General features: G+C 54.9%; 1 protein-coding gene across 3 annotated transcripts in view; it reads right to left on the reverse strand.

The window, feature by feature from the left end:
- VIPR2 (vasoactive intestinal peptide receptor 2) overlaps positions 1-24,334 on the reverse strand; it is a 66,403-nt gene that overhangs the window by 21,607 nt on the left and 20,462 nt on the right. For all 3 annotated transcript variants that reach the window (XM_027969089.2, XM_042249117.1, XM_042249118.1), the window contains exons 4-5: positions 22,568-22,665; positions 3,896-3,993 (exon numbers count right to left, since the gene is read on the reverse strand). In XM_027969089.2, the coding sequence (XP_027824890.1) occupies positions 3,896-3,993; positions 22,568-22,665 (196 nt within the window). The remainder of the gene's footprint in view (positions 1-3,895; positions 3,994-22,567; positions 22,666-24,334) is intronic.

Consider the following 24,334-nt stretch of genomic DNA (forward strand, 5'->3'; position numbering starts at 1 on the left):
CCCAACTGCATGGAAACATCTTTTAAAACTGGGATAACAAATGGTGTGGGAGATGGAGTGGAAGGAATCTTCACTCATCAGGTTGAGTGTGCAGCACCCGGAGAGAGAGAGTGTGTGCACGGCTGTGACCAGGAAAGACGTGTAGTCACAGAGCAGACGGGAACGTAAGGGGAGGCGTGCACACACGCCCGCAGCTGAGGAAGTGTGTGCCTGTGTGCAGGGGACGGCACGTGGACGGTCACAGCAGCACTGCCTGTCGTCAAACAGTTACCCCTCGCTCCACGAACACTGAGTAAGTGAGCTGTGTTATCTTCACACAGGACAGCCACACGCAACAACATGGATCAATCTCCCCGCAAATGCTGAGTGAGGAGCCCAGAGACTGGGCATTCCTCCCGTAAGTTCTAAAACAGTCAAAATTGGCATTGCAGTCAGAGCTCTGACTAGCAGTAACCTACTGGGAAGCGGGAGCTGACGGACATGCAGTGTCCCAAGCCCGGCTCCTGGCGCTGCCCCTGCTGGACTGTGGCCTGGGGGCTGTGCTCGTGGGGGAGATGCATCTCAGCGTGGGGAGCCCTACCCAGGCCCCTGCTGCAGGCTTCACTCAGGGAAGGGGGTTCTCTGTGTAACAGACCACAGGGCCTCAGTAGTGAGGTGTGCTCTGCGTGTGCAACAGACCCATGGGGTCTCAGTCGTGAAGTCTGTTCCCCATGTGTAACACACCCACAGGACCTCAGTCATGAAGTCTGTTCCCCATGTGTAACACACTCTCAGGGCCTCAGTCGTGAAGTCTGTTCTGCGTGTGTAACACACTCTCAGGGCCTCAGTCGTGAAGTCTGTTCCCCATGTGTAACACACTCTCAGGGCCTCAGTAGTGAAGTCTGTTCTGCGTGTGTAACACGCCTGCAGGGCTCAGTAGTGAAGTCTATTCCACATGTGTAACACACTCTCAGGGCCTCAGTAGTGAAGTCTGTTCTGCGTGTGTAACACGCCTGCAGGGCTCAGTAGTGAAGTCTATTCCACATGTGTAACACACTCTCAGGGCCTCAGTAGTGAAGTCTGTTCTGCGTGTATAACATGACTCAGTAGTGAAGTCTGCTCTGCGTCTGTAACACGCCCGCGGGGCCTCAGTCAGGAAGTTTGTTCCCTGTGTTTAACACGCCCCATGACTGCGTGAACAGATTCCTGAGGGTGAAAGGGGTGCATGTGGCTGTGGCTCAGACCCTGCCGCCCCGCGTTCAGCGGCAGGGCCTCCTTCTCGAGTTGCTACAACTGGGATCAAGAGCACTCACTTGGTGGAGGTGTCGGAAGGACCAGATTATTAATAACGACCCTGATGAAACGCACAGCACAGGCTGGAGCAACCACCACAGCTGCTCCTGGGCCCATGAGTAAAGGCCCGTGAGCACACGCCTGGACCCCGGGACATGGTCAGGAGCACAGCGCCCGCCCGCCCACGACTCCCACGCAGAGCTGGGCCCGGCGCCGGCACCCACGTCTACACAACCTTGGACGAAAGGCGATGCGCCCTCGCTGTCTGCAAAGTGAGGTCGTGGTGGCTCGGCCCTTTCTTAGCCTCTGGGCTGTTTTGGAGAATAAATGGTAACTGCAACGAAGCCTGCTTCTCGGGTGTAATGAGCAAGACAATGGGGCGTGTCACTTCTATAACATGGACTTTAGAGTCAGCTCAGCCTCACAGCTCTCCCGGGGGGCGTGAGCAGGCGGACGGAAGCCCGGGCGGAAGGCGGGGCCCAGCCTGCAGCCGCTCCACACTGAGCCGCGGAGCAGGGACTGCCACTGCGGGCGTGTGCTGCCCGTAACCACGAAGTGCCTTCTCCTGTAGAGAAGACGGTGTTTGACATGCATGAAACCATCTGAGATTCTCCTCATGGGTCATGACCGTACTTGCAATAGTTAAACAGGCCATGAAGTACAAACCTGAGGGAAACTGTTGATGTCAGCTGTGCCCGACTCTTTGCGACCCCATGGACTGTAGGCCGCCAGGCTCCTCTGTCCACGGAATTCTCCAGGCAAGAAAATCAGAGTGGATAACCATGCCTTTCACCAGGGGAATGTTCCTGACCCAGGGATCGAATTGGGGTCACCTGCATTGCAGGCAGAATATTTCACCAGCTGAGCCACCACGGAAGCCCCATACTGTATCAAGTATATGGTTTGCTCGAGATGGGAGCTCTTCAAAAACAAGCTGAGTTTTTTTCTCATTCAAGTTACCCTGTGCCAGCTAACCTCCTTAAATTTTTTTTTCTGTTTTCACAATTTCTAGATTTTAAAATGTACAGTAAAATATAGAAGATTGCAGAGCACACAGTAATAATATTATATCAGTTTCTTAAAAGTTTTTTATCATATAAGATGACAGGTCTTCCCTACATTTTTCAAAGTGCAGTTCTGGATTAAAGGCACTGGCTCATTCTTTCTGAGAATTATCAGCCGCCTGTCACACCTGAGATGCCCGAACCGGGAGAAGCACCACCCAACGGCTGCTGGGGTCTCGTCTACACGCTCCACTGCCTCCACTCACTCATTTTCTTCCAAGAATGGATCTCCTAATGTTTTAAAGTACTCCATTTTCTATGTCACTGATGTTATCTGAAGAGTGACCAACAGGCGAACTATTTAGGCGAACTAAAGGCGAACTTCTTTAGCAAAGCGAAAGAAGATATGTGGTGTGTGGAGGAAAAGGAAACGGAGGGAGTCTTGCCAAGAGAGCGCCCGCATGGGGCTAGAGGCCTGGAGGAGGTGGGCCGCCCATGTCTCAGCCGATGGAATCTGAGCTCTGAGCACCTACTGTCTGACGAAGGTGCCCAGAAGGTCTGCACCTTATCCCTGAAACTCAGGTGCGTGTGGGACCCAGACCCTGGACAACCCGTCACAGTCTACGCCGTGAGGACAGTTTCCCTCTGTGTCAGGGCCAGTCCCAGTTCCTGCCAGACGTCTTTCACAACCCGCGGCTTCTTTCTTTACCAGCCTCCAACTCCTTCTCTTCCCTGGAACCCTCTCAGTTTTACCCTAATCTGTGTCTCCCAAGTTGCAATTCCTAAGACCCCCAAATAAAGCTCTTCGTTGTCTACAGATTATTATTTGACAGGCGATCAAAACCCACTAAAATAAGCTGGATAGCACCCCTTACATGGATTTAACCTGAAAGTAAAAGCTTTTCTCAGGTGGAAGCATCTACACCTCCTTCACACCCCAGCACCAGCTGCAAAACGTCTGGTGTTAGCTCCAGAGACAGTGAGGGTCTGGGTGCAGGGGAGGAGCAGGCTGTGCTGACGGCGCGCCTCCCACACGCCGCGCGGGTCCCTCAGCCTGCGCAATTTACAGACACACAGAGAGAAGGCGGTGTGCTGCGCATCACACAGCCGCTACGAGACCGCCTGGACTTGAACCTGTCCTCCTGAACATGTGGCACCGTCTCCCAACAGAGCGCCTGCTGGGAGGCTTCGACCTGGGCGTTCCTGAGTGCGGAGGGGAAGGCTGGGCTGCGCCTGTGTTTTCAAAGCATGGCATCAGTAGGGGGCTTCCCTGGCGGCTCAGCTGGTAAAAAATCTTGCCTGCAATGCAGGTGGCCCAGGTTCCATCCCTGGGTCAGGAACATTGCCCTGGAGAAGGGCATGGTTACTCACTCTGATTTTCTTGCCTGGAGAATTCCAGCCGTTGAACTGCATTCTTATCCATGGTCAGCATTGTCTCCTCAAATGAGACATGCAAACATCAGCGTCAGCATCGTACTGTACCTTCCAAGGGAGTCTGGCTGGCTCGGCACAGACGAGGGCGGGGGCGTGGTCTCTGCCCCCCTCCCAGGCTGAGACAGCTTAAATGAATTCTTTGCCATCCCCTGTTTTTGGCAGAATCACTCATTTCTGCTGCTTACCTGAAGAGGCAAAGAATTATGCTTCCTGTTGTAAGGGAGATCAGAGAGACGCTGTAGCCCAGGGTGTAAATGGCCTTCACCAGAATGTAGAACGTGATCTGAAAGAGAAGGAGATGCATCCGTGAGCCGCAGCGGGCCCTCCTCCTCGGGAGGGGCTGGGGGCTGCTGCTGCTGGCATGACAGAGGCAGTAATATCCTGGAGTTCCACCTCCGCCCTGAGCCAGAAACGACACTCAACGCCCACCTGTTCCCTTCCACGGCAAATGAACCACTTGGCCCGGTCTCCATAAGGCAAACCTTTCTGGAGGACGCCAGCTGGGCAAGCTCGGGAAGCAGGACAGCGGGCAGCACCTTCGGAGGGGCCTCCAGGCCTGCCCAGAGCAGTCAGCCCTCCAGACACAGGGACCCATTTCTGCAGCCCGTGCTCGTCTCTGGGCGGAGAAGCCCACCCGGGTGGGTGCTGGGCCCAGCCTGTGGTCTTCCCCGAGGTCACCCTGCCCACAGAAATGGCCACTTTCAAGCAGAACTGGGCGGGTCTGACCCGGGAAGACGAGCAGGATCCTGCCTCCATGGCACGTGGCTCCTGGCTCCCACCATGGACCCCTGGTGTGATCTGGGTCTTAAGTGCACGGAGACGGCAGAGCTAAGCGTGAGAGAAACAGCAGGCCCTGCCTCCAGCGACCCCGAGCTCGCAGGTCAGTGTGTGGGGACGGGTCACGGTGTGGCCTCGAGCCTGCGAGGGAGGAAGCGGGGATGCACAGGCTCAGCAGCGCCCGCGGGAACCCGGATTGGAGGGTCTGTCCCGCGCGCCACGCTGACGCGGGTCACAGGCAGGGCGGGCACGTTTGGAGCAGCTGCCACCGTGTCACCTGCAGCTACAGTTCAGGTTGGACAGTTGGAAAATGACAGTTCACGCCCACCGAAAGCCCAGCAAACGAAGTGATGGGCACACACACTTGCCGAGAGACCCCAGAAGCGCAGCCACAGCCGAGTGAAACCCGGGGGCGCCGGGGCCCTCCGAGGGCCTGATGCCCGCGGTGTACCTTCAACACACGTGGTGTGGTACCGGGTCTCGGCGGGGTCGCCGGCGGTCTCCCCTCCTGCAGCCGCCTCCCTGCTGGCTGCGCTGCTCCCCCTCCGGCGCCCCATCACCCTGTTTGTAGTTGCCCGCCTCCTTTATTATGCAAACAGTCTCGGCTGCGTTTTCCCTTCTTGGCCTTTTTTCCTCATCAGGAAAAAGCCCATCAGGCTTGTTTTCTGGACCGTCTCTTCCCCCTGCGTTTCTGAGCGCACTCTGCGCTGGATCCCCAGAGGCCCAGGCGCGGAGGAGCCCGCGTGCGCGCGGTCTGCAGACGCTCAGCGGCTGGGCGCTTCCCGGGCTCAGCGCAGCAGCCTGGCTGGGGACGGCCCTCTGTCCACGGTGCCTGGGCGGCCGGGGTCTGTCCCTCCTGCTGGGGCTGCGCGCACAGTGACGCTGCCGCTCATCCCAGGGACCCTCCACGGCCTGCCCCCTCACCCCTCTGCTGTGTCCTGGCCGTTTCTTTGGACCTTTCTTCCCGGTCCCAGAGACTGCGTTTCATCTGAATCTGGTTTTGCTCCTTGATGAATCTGCTGGCTTTCAGTGTGAAACTGGAGTGTGATTGAGTCAGTGTTGTGCTGGTCTCAGACGCACTGCGCGACGGCTCAGTTACACGCACACACCCGTTTCCTTATAGGTTATCACAGAACAGTGGGCAGAATTCCCCTTGTTGCCTCCCTGTTTTACAGATGGTAGTGTGCGTGTCTTGGTTCCAGACTCCTAATTTATACACCCCCGCCCCCGCCACCTGCTTTGTTACCCATGTTTGTCTTCTGCGTCTGCGTCTGTTTTGTAAATAAGTTCATCTATATCATACTTTACATTTCACATACAGTCGATACCGTGTGACCTTTGTCTTTTCTTACTTCACCTGGTACGACAATCTCTGGGCGCCTCCATGCTGCTACAAATGGCGTCATCTCATGCTTTCTAAGGCAGAGTGGCATTCCGTTGCACCTGGGCACCGCCTCTTCCTTATCCGTTCACCTACTGGTGGACAAACGTTGTTTCCATGCCCTGGCCACTGTAAACAGTGCTGTGATGAACACTGGGATGGACGTTTCTTTTCTAATCAGAATTTTCTCCAGATATACGCCCAGGAGTGGGATTGCTGGATCATACGGTAGCTCTATTTTGGTTTTTAAAGGAGCTTCCACGCTGTTCTCCATTGTGGCTGCACCAACTTACACTCCCACTAACAATGTAGGAGGGTTCCTTTTTCTCCACAGTCTCTCCAGCATTTATTATTTGTAGAATCTTCAATGATGGCCATTCTGACCAGGCTGAAGTGATACCTCGCTGTACTTTTGATTTCCATTTCTTTACTAATTAGCGATGCTGAGTGTGTTTTCACGTGCCTGTTCACCATTTGTATGTCTTCTTTGGAGAAACGTCTAGGTCTCCTGGTCATTTCTTTTTATTGGGTTGTCTGTCTTACTGTTTTGGGGTTGCATGAAGTATTTGCATATTTTGGAAAGTAAGCCTGTCAGTCTCGTCATTTGCAAATATTTCCTCCCCGTCCGTAGGTTGGCTTTTCATTTTGTTTATGCTTTCATTCACTGTGCAAGAGCTTATGAGCCTAAGCCCCACGTGTTTATTTTTACTTTTATTTCTATTGCCTTGGAAGACTGAGCTAAGAAAACACTGTGGTGATTTATGTCAGAACGTTTTGCCCATGTTCTTTTCTGGGAGTCTCACAGCGTCCTGCCTCACATTTAAGTCTCTGAGTCATTTTGAGTTCATTCTCATGTGCGGTATGAGGGAGTGTTCTGACTTCATTGATTTATATGCAGCTGTCCAGCTTTCCCAACACCACTTGCTGAAGAGCTTGTTTCTTCTCCATTGTATGTTCTTGTCTCCTTTGTTGAAGATTAACTGGTCATAGATGCGTGGGTTTGTTTTTAGACTCTCGGCTCTGTTTCATTGATCCATAGTTCCGTTTTTGTGCCAATACCATGCTGTTTTGATTACTGTAGCTTTGTGGTATTGTCTGAAGTCTGGGATGGTTATGTCTCAAGCTTTGTTCTGATTCTTCAGTATTGCTTCGGTAGTTCTGGGCCATTCATGGTTTTATATAATTTTTAGGGTTATTTGTTCTAGCTCTGTAAAAAATGTCATGGGTAATTTGATAGGGATTGCATTAAATCTGTATATCGCTTTGGGCAGTGTGGTCACTTTAATGACAATCTTCCAGTCCAAGAGCGTGTGGCTTCTTTCCATTTTTAAGATAATCTTTAGTCTCCTTTATTGCCGCTTTATAGTTTTCACCTTCTTGGTCAGCCTTTGTTGCTGTTGTTCCGTCTCCAAGTCATGAACGACTCTCTGCGAACCCGTGGACTGCAGCCCACCAGGCCTCCCTGGCCTTCACTATCTCCTGGAGCTTGCTCAAAGTCATGTCCATTCGGTCAGCAATGCCATCCAACCATCTCACCCTCTGTCGTCCCCTTCTCCTCTTGCCTTCAATCTTTCCCAGCATCAGGGTCTCTTCCAATGAGTCAGCTCTTTGTATCAGGGGCTAAAGTATTGGAGCTTCAGCTTTAGAACCAATCCTTCCAGTGAATATTCAGGGTTGATTTCCTTTAGTATTGATGGTTTTAACTCCTTGCTGTCCAAGGGACTCTCAAGACTCTTCTCCAACACCATGGTTTGAAAGCATCAATTCTTTGGCGCTCTGCCTTCTTTATACTCCAGCTCTCACATCCACACACGACTACTGGAGAAACCATAGCTTTGACCATATGGGCCTTTAATACATTGTGTGGGTTTGCCATAGCTTTTCTTCCAAGGAGCAAGTGTCTTTTCATTTCATGGGCGCAGCCAATTTCTGCAGTGATTTTGGAGGCCAAGAAAAGAAAATCTGTCACTGTTTCCATTGTTTTCCCATCTATTTGCCATGAGGTGATGGAACCAGACACCATGATCTTAGTTTTTGAATGCTGAGTTTTAACCCAGCTTCTTCACTCTCCTCTTTCACCCTCATCAGGAGGCTCTTTAGCTCTTCACTTTCTGCCATTAGAGTGGTATCATCTGTATACCTGAGTTGTTGATATTTCTCCTGGCAACCTTGATTCCAGCTTGTGATTTATCCAGCACAGCATTTTGCATGATGTACTCTGCATAGAAGTTAAATAAGCAGAGTGACAATACACAACCTTGACGCACTCCTTTCCCAGGTTGGAACCAGTCAGTTGTTCCATGTCTGGTTCTAACTGTTGCTTCTTGTCTTGCATACAGGTTTCTCAGGAGGCTGGTAAGGTGGTCTGGTATTCCCATCTCTTTAAGAATACTCCACAGTTTGCTGTGATCCTCAGAGTCAAAGGCTTTATTGTAGTCAATGAAGCAGAAGTAGATTTTTAAAAGAATTCCCTTGCTTCTATGATCCCGCATATGTTTGCAACTTGATCTTTTGTTCTTCTGTCTTTTCTAAATCCAGTTAGTACATCTGGAAGCTCTCAGTTTACATACTGCTGGTCAGTCTTATTCCTCCATATATATTTTTTTTGGATGCAATTTTTAAAGAGGTCATTTTAAAATTTTCTCTTTCTGATATCAATATTTCATTGTTAGCATAAAGGAATGCAACAGATCTGTATATTTTGCTTTTCATTATTTTAGGTCTATTTTTTCCCCTCAGAGCAGGTCCTTTTTGGAATGTCTTGTCTTTGGTTATTTTCAATTTCCTCTTGAAAAAAAAAAATTAAAAAATGCACTTATTTGTATTCTGTGCTCGATGAATCCATTGTCTCCAGTGTTGGGGATATGATGTCACTGTGATCTGCTGACTGGTTCACAGTGCCTTCTTCTTTGTGTGCGTGCTAAGTCACTCAGTTGTGTCCAACTCTGTGCAACCCTATGGACTATAGCTGCCAAACTCCTCTGTCCATGGGATTTCCCAGGTGAGACTACGGGGGAGACTTGTCATGTTTTCTTCCAGGGGATCTTGCCAACCCAGGGGTCAAACCTGTGTCTCTTGTCTCCCGCGTTGGCAGTGGGTTCTTTACCACTAGTGCCACCTAGGAAGCTTCCCTGTGCAGTTTGTACACTTAGGCGTGAGCTCATCTTTGGGGTTGGTTTCCGGGAATTTGGGAGGCCTGGGTGAGGATTTCCTTCTGGGAGAACCCGTGTTTGCATCTGCCAGGCCCCTCGGTGCTGCCGGTCAGGAGGGCTCTGCCTGTATGTTCAGCTCAGAGCCTCTGTGGTGAGCAGCAGAACAAGAAGCGCCTTGCAGGAAGGCACAGCTGGGGTGACAGATCCCGGGGAAGACTGGCGGCCGGGGAGGAGGACAGCCCAACAGGGACGCTGGCACAGGACTCCTGTGGGGAGCCCGAGTCCACTGGGGTCAACCAGGTACAGTGAAAATAATAAGGTAACTATTTTTGTTTACAAAATTGGTGATAGTTGAAAGAATATGAAACTGCTGGTGAGGGTGTTAGCTGAATCGCATCCATTTCCAATGAAAATACACACCAGCACGCTCCAGGGAGAGCTGTTTGACAACATAATTAAAAACATCCTCTTCATACTTCATGTCCTTTAACCAGGAATTTGAGATTGGCACCCAGATTTGTTTGGTTAAAAATAATCAGATATTAGAGACAACCTAAGCTGTGAACTAAACTCAGCATGTTTATAAAACAGAATATCACACTCCCTTAACAATCTTGTTTTTGAAGGATGCTGGCTGACTTCAGAAAAGGTTCATGACACGTGATACGTTGTAAAACAGAAGAAGCAGGGTGTACATTAGGTACAATGGCAACTCTGAAGTGCACACACGCGCCCGGGGAAGGGACGGGGGTGGGTGCTGCCCACACCTTCCTCCTGGAGGGCCCCTCCCTGTTCACACTGGTGCTCCGCGCAGTGAGAGGAACAGAAACAGGAACCCGTTACGCGCTAACCACATGTGAGAGCAGAGGCTGCTCAGAGGTCGGTAATGGGCTGTCAGCCTTCAGTTCCCAGCAAAACTACTGGCAAGCTCCCAAGGGAGAAAATACCTAATTTTCTGTCACCTATAAAGAAAGTGAAGTCGTTGCTCAGTCGTGTCCGACTCTTTGCGACCCCATAGACTGTAGCCTACCAGGCTCCTCCGTCCATGGGATTTTCCAGGCAAGAGTACTGGAGTGGGTTGCCATTTCCTTCTCCAGAGGATCTTCCTGACCCAGGGATCGAACCCAGGTCTCCCGCATTGTAGGCAGATGCTTTACCGTCTGAGCCACCCGGGAAACCTTTTAACGCCTATAATCTGCACCACAAACCTCACGAAACAGAGCTGAAGGCACAAATACTTGGGGGAAATGCAACGAGTCCAGTGGTCACCCCCCTTCTAATACCTCTGAAATTAGAAGGCATTGCTCCCTTTCAGGGTGATGGACTTATCTAAACGCTCCTTTGTAATAATTTCTTGATACACAAAAGATTTATTCCACATGACTGGCTGAACTTAATATTCATTTGTGACCCAGTCAGGATAATAGGATGACACCCTCTCCAAACTCATTCTTATGAACTTTGTGAATTTATAGAAGTCTTAGAACTAGACATCTAGTCTAGTGATGTATGAAAAGGACATTTTAAATTATACTGTCAGTAAGGACTTGCTTTCCTGAAGCCGACGAAAGGTGAGCAAAGAACACGCGGGATGCTCTGCAGCCCTTCACGCTTTTCTTCGTGAGCCCTTTGGGCATCCACTAAGCTTGTGGTCCGTGAGGAGTTAGCTCAGAGAACACACTGCTTAGCTGATGTTTGATTGTGCGGGGTTTGGAGCCGGACAGGCCATGTCTGGCTACACTGTGGATGAGCCTGGCAGTCTCTGCCAGCCTCTGTCTGCACACACGGCCTTTGCAGAGCCTTCCAAGTGTTCAGACTTGTCCATCACCCTAACCTGTGTACTGCACACATCTGGACCCCTGTGGTGTCATGGGCAGAAAAGTCACGGAGGGCATCTGTTGCAGATTTTGCTGTTTTCCCTGCAGTCCCAGTAAGTTTTTCACTGTCGCCGAACAGAAAACCTTTACGTGTGACCTGCAACGGTGTTGTCCTCAAGTTTATGCAATTGGGTTTCAGACTTGACATCACATCCCCTAGTCCTGACCGGGGCATCTTAAGGAGGAAGGTGACCTCTGGGGTTTTCTCTGAGGCTTCTCCAAGCGGTGTTGGAGGATTATGTTGGGTGAACAGAGAGAACTCATTAAAAACAGCAGACGAGCCTCGCACACAAGAGCCGTGGCCTGAGCTGTCCTGTGAAGCGACTGCTCTGTTCCCCTCCATGGGCAGACATCGCTCACGGTCTCAGGGCATCTCTTGGAGGACCGGTGAGGGGGTCAGGCTGGCCCGGCTGCGGTTCTGCTGCTGAACGTGTCAAGCGCGGGGCCCCTTGGGCCGGAGGGAGGCGGGACCGCTGTCCGTCAGCATGTGGGTCAGAGGCCACTTTACTCTGAACCGTTAAAACCCTGTCGTCCCAAAACAAGGGCGCAAACCTAAAAACCCAGTCAGGCAGCTAATTCAGCCGCAGCCCTCGGTCAAGCGGCTGCTCTGCTCTGTCCTCCCGCTGCTGAGTGGAGGGCGTGCACCTGCTTCTGGAACAGGCAGGCCTGAGTTCTGGCTGCCAGCACCACCCCGGAACAAAGCGGCCTCGCCTGGCACAGAGTGGGCGCCAGGGGCCGGGGACCCCACGTCTCTGCCAGTGCCGTGACTCAGCCCAGGGAGCCCAGGAGGGCAGGCGGGCCCCTGCTGGGTCAGAGCCAGGGCCCCTCCCAAGTCAGGGGCCGGGTCCCTCCTGAACGGCTCTGCTAGGGCGTCTCTGGGTGTGCAGACGGCAGGAAGGGAGGCCTTAATGCATCCCATTCATATTCAACGCTGTATTTTTGTTTTCCCAGAGGGTCCTCAGATTCACTAAGCTTGAGGCCTACAAGATGATTCCTGGGAGTGGAGAGGGGGGAGAACTTTGCTGGGGGCGCCTGATCTTGAGGGGTGAAGCTGCAAAGGTGACTATCAGGGAACAGAAAGGTCAGTCCCAGTGCGGCCGAGGTGCCCCCCAGAGGGACACCCACGGGCAGGTGGGGGCCATGTTTCCAGGGCCTCTGTGCGACTCTCCAGTGGAGAGGCTCTGATGGTCCCGTGTCACAGGCGCACGTGTGAAACTTCGATTTACTTGGGGGAACGCTACAGGGTGCCACCGACATCGCGTGATCAGGCGAGGGGGACACGCCAGGGAGCTCGCCCTTCTCGAAGCTTCGGGGCCTCGGCGGGGGTGGGCGGGGCTGCGGTGGGCAGCGGGGATGAGGCCCTGCACGCCGGGCCATCGAGGCCTGCTGGGAGGAGATGCCGCCCCTTCACCTGCCGTCACCTGGGGCAGCCTCCTGACCCCCAAGGTGTGTGGGGCCAGGTGGCGAGCGAGTCCCCCGCAGACCCAGCCGTCCACACACATCCGCTGCCTGGAGCTGCTGGCAGAGCCCTCCCCAGGGCCCCGTGGCCTGGCCTGTGTGTGCAAACGCAGAGTCCTAACTAAGCGAGGGAGCCTCCGCTCGACCCGCCAGGCCTGCCGCGCATCTGCTGTCCCCGGGACTATTAATAGCTCCCGTTCTCTCCTGAGAGGCCAGGTTTGGCCGATATTTTACACAGCCACCCTATTTATAACCCAGTAGTGGGTTATGCAATCAATTCCGAAGGTGACAACCAACACTTAAAAGAAGGCAGCACGGAAAATGTGGCTTTGTGGAGTGTTTGTGTTGGCTCTCAGTGTGAAACGCATTTCTTACTGTGGATTTCAATCAGGAGTTGAAAGCCCCTTGGCTGGACCAGAGACTTGATTCGGGAAACTTCTGATTACAGCCTGGCCCGGCCCATCGCCTCACCCCGCAGCTGAGGCACAAACACCCTGACGTGCTCTCTTTTGAACCTGCGGAAGCCCCATGCTTCAGTACCTTTGTAACACAAAAGCTAATTCATTTTCCCAGACCTTTCGGTAATGATTAACCTGCATACCTGGGGCCCTGGGAATGCAAAGGACACCACCGTTGATGCGCAGCGTCTGTCTCGGATAGGAGCCACTTGATTACAGGGCACGGCCCTGTCTCTGGGAAACGTAGCACACGCAACATCCTGTTGGGTGAACAAGACTAACACAGACCCTGAAAATGGACGAGACAGCGCTGACCTGCGCTTCTACCTGCAGACTCAGACCGGGCGGCCAAGGCACCGGAGGGGCAGGGAGCCCTCGCGGCTGGCAGCGGCGAGGATGGGTGGGGGGCTTGGGGTGGGGGGCGTGGGGGCGCTGGGGACACTGGACGGGGGCGGGGCCGTCCGGGCTCCACGCGGAGGCCTCAGCAGTGCACGACACTCACTCCGCTTGGCAGCTGCTGCGAACACGCCGGTCCTGCTGGGTCTCCCAGCTCCTCCGAGAAGGCCCTGCAGGGACCCACACACGCCGTCCTGTGGGGCGGCAGGTGGAGGGCGCAGCGGGCAGTGTGTGCTGCCCATGGCAGGACGCAGAGTGGGCCGGCCAGCCTGGGCCTTTCCTCGTGGCGGCTTTGGCACAGGGCAGGGTTTTGGAGCCTGTGGACCAGCAGCAGGGCCAGGAGGTGGCCTCTGTCTCCCATGTGAGGAGGTTCCTTTTCTCACCTCGAAGATGGAAGCTGGGGGCGTCTTCATTTTAGAGGCCACCAGAAACACAGCCCCGCCTGTCTTCGGGGCCTGCGGTCCAGGCTCAGTTCCAGCGCAGGATTGGCTGTGAGGCTCACCGTCATGCTGGTAACAATCTTACCACTGAGTTTTTCTTCCTGAGGGTCGTTGGCAAATATCTTTTAAGACCCACCCATTCTGATTAGAAGATTCTGACTATAACCTAATTGTGACGGTGCTTTGCCATTTACAGAATGTAGCACAAAAGTTAATTCATTCTCTCCTTCCCACGGCCTGTGAAGGAGCAGGCATATCCTTGCCACACGTCTCTTATAAGGTGGGGCCTGAGTCCGGGGAACAGTCGTAAAACGCGGGGCTGCCGAGGTGCAGGGTTGAGACTCCACTCAGACCCTAGTGTCTCCTCCCTCCAGAGGCCCCTCCCTGAGGGCAAGTTACCCATCTGTTTCAGCTTTTTCCTTTAAGAGGAATTGGTCAGTTCTTCAGATAAGGACGTGGACGTCACCACTCTATCCAAACAAAGAGCAGAACACTGAACACACTGGAAGTCAACAGCTCTCCTTGGGTCCACAAGAGAGGGGAGGACACAGGACAAACAGCTGTCCCCAGACTGGGGCAGGCCAGGCAGCAGCAAGAGCTGGGGGTTCCCCAAACAGAACCGCTGGGCTGCCGTCGAGCTGCAGGAATCAGACAGTGGTGCAGCGGAAAGGACAGAAAAGGACGTCAGCGAGCAGGACAGAGCAGAGTCCAGAAACAGACCTGCGTGATGGTCACTGGTCTTTGACCAAAACTAAAGGCAGCACACTGGGGCAAAGGCAGTCTTTCCAACAAACGTTGCTGGGACAACTGGACATCCACATGCGAAAGAATGAACCTGGACACACCCTTATACTTTTACAAAAATTAACTCAAAATGGGCTATAGCCGCAAAGAAAGTAGAGAGTCGCGCAGTCCTATCTAACTCTGTGACCCCATGGATCCTCTGTCCATGGGATTCTCCAGGAAAGAATACTGGAGAGGGTTGCCATTTCCTCCAGGGGATCTTCCTGACCCAGGATCTTCAGGGGTCTCCTGCATCGCAGACAGATTCTTTAGCATCTGAGCTATCAGGGAAGCTCCTGCAGATGTCAAGGTAAAATGCAAAACTATAACTCCCAGAAAATAACACAGGAGAAAACCTAGGTTCCCTTGGGTTGTGATGCTTTTTAAAATACAATCCCTATATGTATACCTATGGCTGATTCATGTTGAGGTTTGACAGAAAACAACAAAATTCTGTAAAGCAATTATCCTTCAATAAAAAAATAAATTAAAAAAAATACAGTGCTGAAGGCACTCCAAATCATTGATAAGCTGGACTTCAATAAAATTAAAAAATTTTACCATGTGAAAGAATTTCAGAGAATGAGAAGACAGGCCACATACAGGGAGAAAATATTTGCAAAAGACATCTGATAAGGATTGTTATTCAAGACATATAAAGAACTCTTAATACTCAACAATGAGAAAACAAACAACCCAATTAAAAATGGGCTGAAGACCTTAACAGGTGCCTCTTGAAAGAACGGATCCAGGTGGCAAAGAGGCAAATGAGAAGATGCTCCCAGAAAGCACAGGGCAGGGCGTCCAGGCGGAAAGAGCCCCAGGAGCCTGCAAGCGCGTGGGGACTCTGCACTCACTGGGGACCCCGGGGGTGAGCGTCCCTTCGCTGTGAAGCGGTGATTAAAGGCACAGCTCTCCCTCATGGGCTTGTCGGGGGATTCAGTGAGCCAATCCATCTGAGAGCTGTAAACACCCTCAGTAACAGCGCGAGACGTGATTTATGGCGCTTGGTTTGATTTTATAATAAAGACCGTTTTTATGAGGAGAGAGATCCTCGAGCTTGTTAATCCGGCGCCCCTAGTCCTCCTGGGTCAGGCTCCATTTGCGCTCACTCTGCTTCATGGAGCACCTGGAATCACACCCACCGCCTCCCCACAGGCAGCGCCTCCCGCACGACCACCAGCATCCTGTTGAGGGGGACGGGCGGGCGTGCTCCTGCTGACCGCATCTCCTCCTCCCATCTGCGGGGCTCAGAGGCACCGTGCATCCAAAGGGGAGACGCAGGTCACCGGCTTTGCGCGCTGGGCCCCTCCGGTCTCTGCTGCAGCCTTCGGGGCCTCTGAGGAACTGGACCTGAGCCCAGCTGGGCGCTCAGACAGCACTGTCCCGGGAGGAAATGACCAGGCCCCGGTCCCGGCAAGTTGGGGTCACCTGGGGACATCACTCACGTTGTCCCCGAGGTCACTGTCCTCCTGAGGACGAGCAGAGGCTTCAAGAAGGAGCAGGAGACTAGGGTCCAGACAGTCCCCATGACGGATGCCCCCTCAGCACAGGCAGACTCCCCATGGAGACTGTACCCCTGAGCAGCGGGCAGCCTGGGCGCGGGCCAGGGTCAACCTTCCAGAGGGGTCCTGGAGGCCCCATGGCACTCCAGAGGTGGGGGCCCTGGGGTCCTGGGGTCCCGCGACTCTCCAGAGGCGGAGGAGCTGGGGTCCCACGACCCTCCAGAGGCAGGGATCCTGGGGTCCCGCGACCCTCCAGAGGCGTGGGTCCTGGGGTCCTGGGGTCCCTGTCTGCACGGGTGTCAGGACAGTGTGCCTAGCTCCCTGTTTTCAGTTACCTCAGGGACCGCTCCTTTGTTGGTGTGGACGGGTTAAAGGAGAATGGATTTTCTTTTAAAATCCAAATGTGACATTTCTGAGGTTAAAAAAAAAAAGTGGTAGATATTTTTGAATGCTTTCTCCCACTGACACCTATTTCAAGCACAGGGTTTATGATAAAGAAAAGGCGACAGAAAGAGAGGTCGGGAGCCTGTGCTTTGCCACCGAGCATCCTCACGCTCGGCGGGGAACCGGGACCTGACCCTAGAGACACCAGGCAAAGCCCACAGGGAGCCAGGCTGAGGGGTGAGGCCTCCAGCATGACGAGGGAAGGACAGAGGACGGCTGGGGCGGGAGAGGCTGGGCCACTCCACCAGGGCCGCCCTGGCTCCTTGGAGGCACGTGCCCCAGGCCGGGGACGCAGGCAGCAGCCAGGGAGCAGCTTCGCAAAGACGTGCGGTGCTGGGGTTACAGCAGGGCTGCTCACACCGAGGCGGCACGTGTGTGTGGCCGGGTGTCTGCCGCTTGCCCCCCAGACCTCAGAGGCTGCAGGACAAGCAGCCAGCTGGGTTCCCTGAAGCACTCCTGCAAGAAAGTCGCCTCCAAACAGGCCTCAGGAAATGCTCGGCAGCAGGAAATTTGACGGTTGAGTCTCCCCCTTGTCCCGACAGAGTCCGGGTCGGGGCAAATGTCACTGAGAGATGATTTGTCAAACAGCAGAAATTTGTTCCGAGGGTACTTAAAACTATTTGAATATAGAAGTAATGTATTTGCTGACGTTTGAAGAAGTAGAATATATAACCAAGCCACTAAAGAGAACCTGCAGCTTCTCTGTTTCCGGTCCTTCATCCACGTGGGTGTTTCCGGGTGTGCAGTCTCTCGCTGCCCTTGTCCAGCCCCCGACATGCCCACCTCCCGCCCCAGTGGCGGGTGGGACCACCCTAACAGTGGGGAGGGGGGCTTCTCTGAAAGCCTGTCTTCTCTTTCTAGGTCTGTAACAGATCGGAAACACCCAGTAAAACAAACATTGCTAATTTCCATATTTTCTTCAATTATCTCTTTGGACTACAGACTTTCAGTCCTGAAATTTGTATGTCTCGTGGTGAAACAGACAGGATTATCCAGCGAATATTCTGGTTGCCCCCATCCTACCCTGGAGCAGCGCCTCCCTTCCTGAGGGCCTGGGAGGGTATGGCTGGGGCTGGTGGGCACCCAGCCCTGATGGCAGGGCTCCCCATCCTGAGCCCCCAGGTCTTACCCCGCCTGCCTCACCTCCCCGACGCAGTGCCGCCCGTCATCTGATGAGCAGTCCATGCACTGAGAGTGCCCTCGCGTGCCCTGAAAAAAACCCTGGGAAGCTTCCTCCTGCCACTCGATGCAAAGTGAAGCAAAGACACCACCCTTGGTGCTTGTTTGGAGGCAGAATGGGATCGGCCACCGTAACAGAGCTGAGCGTGGGCCCGCCTTGGGCTCCAATCCTGGCCTCCGCTCCCTGCAGGCCATCCCTGCCGAGCCTCCCGCCCCACCCCGACGTGGGGACATCGTGGTCCTACAGGGCCTAGGAGTGAGAGATGGAAGGCATCTGACGCGGAAGGACTGCACGCTAGGGACGGGGACCCTGGGGGAGGCGGCACTAGCGGTCAGTGTGAGGGTTGCCGCCGTGGTCTGAAAGCTGAGAGGAGGCTGCAGAAATATTTTTAGGAATATGGCATAACATGGAAGAAATGTGTCTGCTTGAAGCATGGGAAGGTTGAAATGCCAAACAGTTCTCTTGGCTAAATTTAGCAGAAGTGCTCTTTATTTAAGACCTATGTTAGCAAATATATAATGTGGGAGACGTATGGCGTGCCTGGCCTGGTGCGTCCACTCAGCATAGGACGCCAGCCTGTCGCTGGGACTGCTGTCCTTGGGAGGGGCTGTCGGCCAGGCGTGGAGCCACGTGCAGTGACTGAGTCACGCCTGGTGGCCGAGCGGAGTACAGCCCTGGGGCCTTTCTCCTGGGCGGCTCTCGGTGACAGGGGGAAGGAGACCTCCTGGGCCCACAGAGACTCATCACGGCTGCCGACTATGAGCTGTTGGATGTTTTGCCAGCTCTCGGGTGGGACACTGGGCAGGAGGTGGGAACCGAAGGCAGGGAGGCTGGCCAGGACCCTCGGACCAGGAGACTCCAGGTGGCCTTCAGCGAAGGAGGGAAGTCAGGAGGACAGGGTCTGCCTAACGTGCTGTGGGGGAGCCCCTGGGCCAGGAGAGCCCCTGGGTCTGGGGCAGGACTGGTTGGGGGCCTGGGGGCGGGTGGGCAGGCAGATAACATGGGGTGGAGTGCCCAGCCCTGGCTGCTCCCTCCTGAGGCCGAGGCGATGGTGCAGGATGAGCTCCTTGGCTCCAGACACCCTCAGCTCTCAGGGAACCCCGGGCTCCCATGATAAGGGTGGGGCTTCCTTAAACCTTCTCAGTGGTATTAAGCCCTTTATCCAAGGGTTAAAAGAGAAGAGGTTTAAGATGAAGATACACAGGCCAGGCTGGAGGTGACTTTTGCTGGGAGAGGAACACAGACGGGGGAGACCTCGTCTGTGGAAGCTGGGGTATGGTAAGAGGGTGTCCCAAGCTGAGCGGGGCTGGGTCAGGGTTTCGCGGCACCAGGAACGCAGGCTTAGACCACTGAGTGCCCCCCAGCCCCTCGCAGATTCACAGTCACGGCTCCGGCCGTCATCCAAGGGGTCCTCTGGGGTCTTCAAGCCCGTGTCTCCTTCTCAGGCTCCCGCTCCCCATTACTTTACCTCCTGATTCCCTCACCATATGCGGCTTATGAGGAGGCTGTTTTTCCCCTTGAATTTAATTAACTTTGAAACCAACAAAGGTTGCACGCATGGCACCCAGGGAGGAGTTTGGCTGCGTGACAGCAGGAAATCCAATCACAGCTGTGGAACTGGGGAGAAAGGTGGGCTGATGAGACGTGGAGTGGCGTGCTAGCAGGAGCCGCGGAGGGTCGGTGGGCTGAGGCTCTCGCTCCCCACCCGGGACGGCCTGTCCTGGCCTCGCTCGGGCAGCCCCACGCCCTGAGGCGCTCGTCCTCTCGGACTCCCTAAACAACCAGGCATCCAAAGCATGCGAGCGTGGGAGCTGCACCCAGGCAGAGAGTTACTCATCTTGGCTTTGTGCCATTATTTCCTTCACTTTCTCTTATTAAAATATTTTGAGTTTCTAATCCATTAGCAGGGAATATGCATTCATGATACTTGCAGTCTCTGAAATGTTTAACTGAGAACAAAAATAGCTTTTCACACTGGATAGAAAAGCATCGGGAAGTCACAGCCGCTCCATCCTCGAGGGGTCTGAGCCGACGTGGTTCCCACAAGGTGTCCTTTACAGCCATGTCAGAGCTTTGTCGCCTGAAGACAGAGGGGAATGCCGGGCTTCCCGGAACATTCAATTCCTGTGTGATGTGAGCACAGGCTGTGAGCACGGGGGGGCTTGGACACATGCTTCCCCCCATGGGGTCCTGAGGCCTGGGAGGTCCACACGCTGGGCTGGCTGTGATGGCGGGCAGGAGCTGTGGGCAATGGTAGGTGGGTGTCGGAGCCCTGCCTGCCCTCAAGGCTCAGGAGGCCGGGCGCTCTCCAGCTGCTCCCCTCGCCCATCTGGGAGCACGTGTGAGGTGACAGGGGCCAGGCTGTCATGGGGCTGTCCTCGCTCCCGGTCAGAACAGGGCTGGGACACTTGTCTCTACAGGGACGGTCCTCAAACTGGGGTTAATGCTACACAGTTCAAGGCTCACTCGTAGAACACCGACAGGATGGTTCCTAGTTTGGACACGTTATATCGCAGAACAGCAGTGTGGGGCGAGTCTGGAACCTGAGACGGCTCACAGGCCCGTGAAGATCCCTTGGTGGTCTCTGGCCTGCCTGAGGGCCCGGCCTCCAGCAAGCCTGCGGGCCATGGCGCTCAGCCTGTTCTGGGTGACGGGGCTGACAGTGGAGGCGGTGAAAGCCCCCCAAGCTGCAGGCTCAGCACCGGGGCCCCACCTTCTCTGTGCTGCAGCCAGGGGGCCACGGGGGCCTCCTGGCCGCCCCTTCTCTGCGGGGTCCCTGCAGAGCACCGAAGGGTGCAGGTCCAGGTGGGTCTGTGGACGGGTCAGCAGCCCCGGCCTGGCTGCCCAGGTGGGTCCCAGCGCATCTGGGCAGCTACTCCTTGTGTGGGGAGCGGGGGCTCGGGAACTGCCCCCAAGGAGGGGTCAGACGGACTCACTCTCGTCAGAATGGCAGGGGCCCTGGCCACGCCACATCGTTCCTCCAAGCCTCAGTTTCTCCGTCTATAAAGTGGGCTGTCACCTGGTAAATGAGGTGTGGGGTGGGCAAGTGGCTGGCGAGCACACACCTGCAGTGGTGGAGGAGTGGCTCGGGGCCTCCCCGAGGCGGATGTGAGGGGCTGTGAGCCCCCGCGGCCAGCGCGTGCAGTAGAACCCCACACCTGTCAGCGAGGCACACAGAGCTCGGACGCCCAGCCCCACAGACAGGCTTCTGCCAAGGTTCTCTGGGCTCCTGCTTGGGCGGCAGGCAGCCCCCAGGCTCTTTGAATGAGCCCCACACACAGTGGGTGGACTGTGTGGCTCACAACAGACTGTGGAAACTTCTGAAGGAGATGGGAATATCAGAGCACCTGACCTGCCTCCTGAGAAATTTGTATGCAGGTCAAGAAGCAACAGTTAGAACTGATCGTGGAACAACAGACTGGTTCCAAATAGGAAAAGGAGTACGTCAAGGCTGTATATTGTCACCCTGCTTATTTAACTTATATGTAGAGTACATCACGAGAAAAGCTGAGCTGGAGGAACCACAGGCTGGAATCAAGATTGCCAGGAGAAATACCAATAACCTCGGATGACACCATCCTTATGGCAGAAAGTGAAGAAGAATTAAAGAGCCTCTTGATGAAAGTGAAAGAGGAGAGTGAAAATGCTGGCTTAAAACTCAACATTCAAAAAACTAAGATCGTGACAACTGGTCCCATCACTTCATGGCAAACAGAAGGGGAAACAATTATTTTCTTGGGCTCCGAAATTGCTGTAGATGGTGACTGCAGCCATGAAATTAAAAGATGCTTGCTCCTTGGAGGAAAAGCTATTAACCTAGACAGCATATTAAAAAGCAGAGACATTACCTACAAAGGTCCATCTAGTCAAAGCTATGGTTTTTCTAGTAGTCATGTATGGATGTGAGAGTTGGAACGTAAAGAGAGCTGAGCACCACAGAATTGATGCTTTTGAGCTGTGGTGTTGGAGAAGACTTTTCAGAGCCTCTTGGACTGCAAGGAGATCCAACCAGTCCATCCTAAAGGAAATCAACCCTGAATATTCATTGGAAGGACTGGTGCTGAAGCTGAAACTCCAATACTTTGGCCACCTGATGTGAAGAACTGACTTACTTGAAAAGACCCTGATGCTGGGAAAGATTGAAGGCAGGAGGAGAAGGGGATGACAGAGGAAGAGATGGTTGGATGGCATCACTGACTTGATAGACATGAGTTTGAGTAAACTCCAGGAGTTGGTGATGGACAGTTAGGCCTGGTGTGCTGTAGTCCAAGGGGTCGCAAAGAGTCGGACACGACTGAGCGACTGAACTGAACACCCGAAGCTGGCAGGGAGCAGACGTCTGAACGAGGCCCAACCTGGGGCTCCTAAGGTTCTTCCCTGTCCACACAAGGTCATGGCCCTAGTGACAGGGCCTGAGGGGGGACAGTGGGCTGGTTTCTGGTGGTAAACAAAATAACCCCCATCACAGCCACGGCCGGGTGAGCGTGCCGGCGCTGGGGAGCTTACAGAAGGCCCAGGGCAGGCTTCAGCGGGGCTGCAGTTGTTCTTGGAGGAGGGGCTCTTCTCGCCCCTCACCTGCCCCGGGCCAAGTCTGGACCCAGCCTGAGAGCATCACCAGCAGGCGCTGAGCCGGGGCAGCGCTGGCCAGGCACACTGGCTCCATATCTGCACAGATGCTCCAAGCTTGGTCCCGTCCCTGCAGCTGGCTCAAGGCTGAGAAAACCGCTTCACAGCTGCTTGAGAGCCTGTATTGTGGCGACATCTCCAAGGGAACAAGAAACCCTCACAGCAGAAAGGACACGCATTACAGCTGGGCTCAGCAAGCGCCGCCACTCTGGGGTCACTTTCCAGACGCAGCAGACTGACGAGGCCTCCCTACCCCAACCATACAGAACCGTCACGATTCCTAAGCCCAGGCAGCTGAGCTGAAATAGGGCCCTGGCTGGATCTAACCGGAAGTGGAAGGAGATGTGAACAAGGCCAGGAGTAGCGAACAAGGTGCTTACCTTGCTCTCATCCTCAGGGTCGCTGTAGCCACACGCGTCCATGAAATCCGGGAATGTCTCTGACCACCCGTCACTGGTGCAGTTCTTGCTTATGTTTCCTGGAAAGTGAACACCATGGGTCTGATCTGAGTGTCCATGGCCTGCACCCGCGCCTCGGGGCCTGTCTCTCCCTGTCTCTCCCTGCACCCATGCCTCGGGGCCGGTGAGGGTCAGGGCCTGGACCAGGGTGCCCGCTGTTCAGGGCCTCCTGACCCCTGGAACCTGGGCAGTTGTCTTGCATTTCTGGGGGCCTCAGTGGCTGGAGGGAGCAGGTTCTCCGACAAAGCACGGGCACGTGATGGTGGTCACGTGGGATGAAGTTAACAGAGCAGAGTGGAAGTAAACGGGGTGTATCCTGTCAAGTGAGAAGGGTCTGCAGCCAGACCCCAATCACCCTGTCCTGCCGGCTGGAGTCGGGAACAGAGAAGAGCGCTGGCGGAGCAGCGCGCGGGGCTCTTTGTAACTCATGCAACCCTGACGTCTCACGAGGAGGCCCTGCGACGACCCCTTGCTGTGGACGAGAAACCTGACGCTTAACGAAGGTGGCCCACTGGTGGCCCACAGCCTAGAGCAAGCGGCCCGTTTCACGACTCGGCAGTCAACTCCTCAAGTGCATAGCACGCTTGCAGCCCACCTGCCTTTGGGACTGTACCCTGAGGTCTGGAAGGCCAGGGGGCGGGGCGGCAAGGGGGCGGGGCAAAGTGGAGGGGCGGAGCAGTGGGCGGGGCCGTGAGGGGCGGGGCAGAGAGTGAGGGGGCGAGGCAGAGAGTGAGGCGGGGAGGCAGTGGGCGAGGCAGTAGGCGAGGCAGTGGGCGAGGCAGTGGGCGAGGCAGGCGCACAGTTAGAGGGTCTCCCCACCAGGGTCTGTAAGAACCTTGCTCTCCGGGGGCGTCACTCGCTGTGGGACCTCCCCCTGCTGCAGGGCCCCCGTATCTCCAGGCCACTCCCTATTCCGGCCGTCCTGAGTTGCGGTTCATGGGGGGTTCTCAGCACAGTGGTGACAGGCACCCCCCAGCACCCCCAAAGCTGACTGCACACCCTTCATGGCTCGGAGGGCATGGCGTTGCTGTGCAAGAGACACAGGTTCGGTCCCTGAGTGGGGGCGATCCCCCGGAGGAGGGCATGGCAGCCCGCTCCAGCATTCTTGCTTGGAGAATCCCTTGGACAGAGGAGCCCGGGGGTCACTACAGTCCTTAGGGTCTCAAGGACTCAGACACGACTGAGAGACTAGCGTTTTCCCCACTCTTCTCCTTGCTGCTCAGTGCATGGCTGAGCGTGACTGTCCCGCTGGGCTCCGACCCTGCTCCGGAGGGTCCTGACTCGGGGGCGAGGCTGGAACTGTGGCGGGCTCCACGAGGCACCAGCCCCCGGGAAGAGCTCCCATCCCAGGTCACTTTCAGGCTCGAGTCGGGGCAGGTCATGATGAGCCCTGCAGCCCTCTGAAGACCAGCCCTGCGGCTTCTAGAGAGAAGCAGGCAGAACGCAGGGCTGGGCCCTCTTGCTGCTGGATGCAGAGTGCAGCACCTTCCCCCACGGGGGAGAACCCCTGAGGGCCTTCGTCCATTCATCAGAACAGATCTCAGAGTCCTTGAACCTGGCCCTCCTGCACCTGGAGGTTTGACACCGCTCCTTTCAAAGACCTGCCTTGGAGCGACACCCAACCCAGCTCCCCATCCAGAGGCAGAGTCTTCTGCGGCCCGTTCCCACCTGCATCCTAGCCCTGCTTGG

This window comes from Ovis aries, chromosome 4 (genome assembly GCF_016772045.2).
Source record: "Ovis aries strain OAR_USU_Benz2616 breed Rambouillet chromosome 4, ARS-UI_Ramb_v3.0, whole genome shotgun sequence".
Lineage (NCBI taxonomy): Eukaryota > Metazoa > Chordata > Mammalia > Artiodactyla > Bovidae > Ovis > Ovis aries.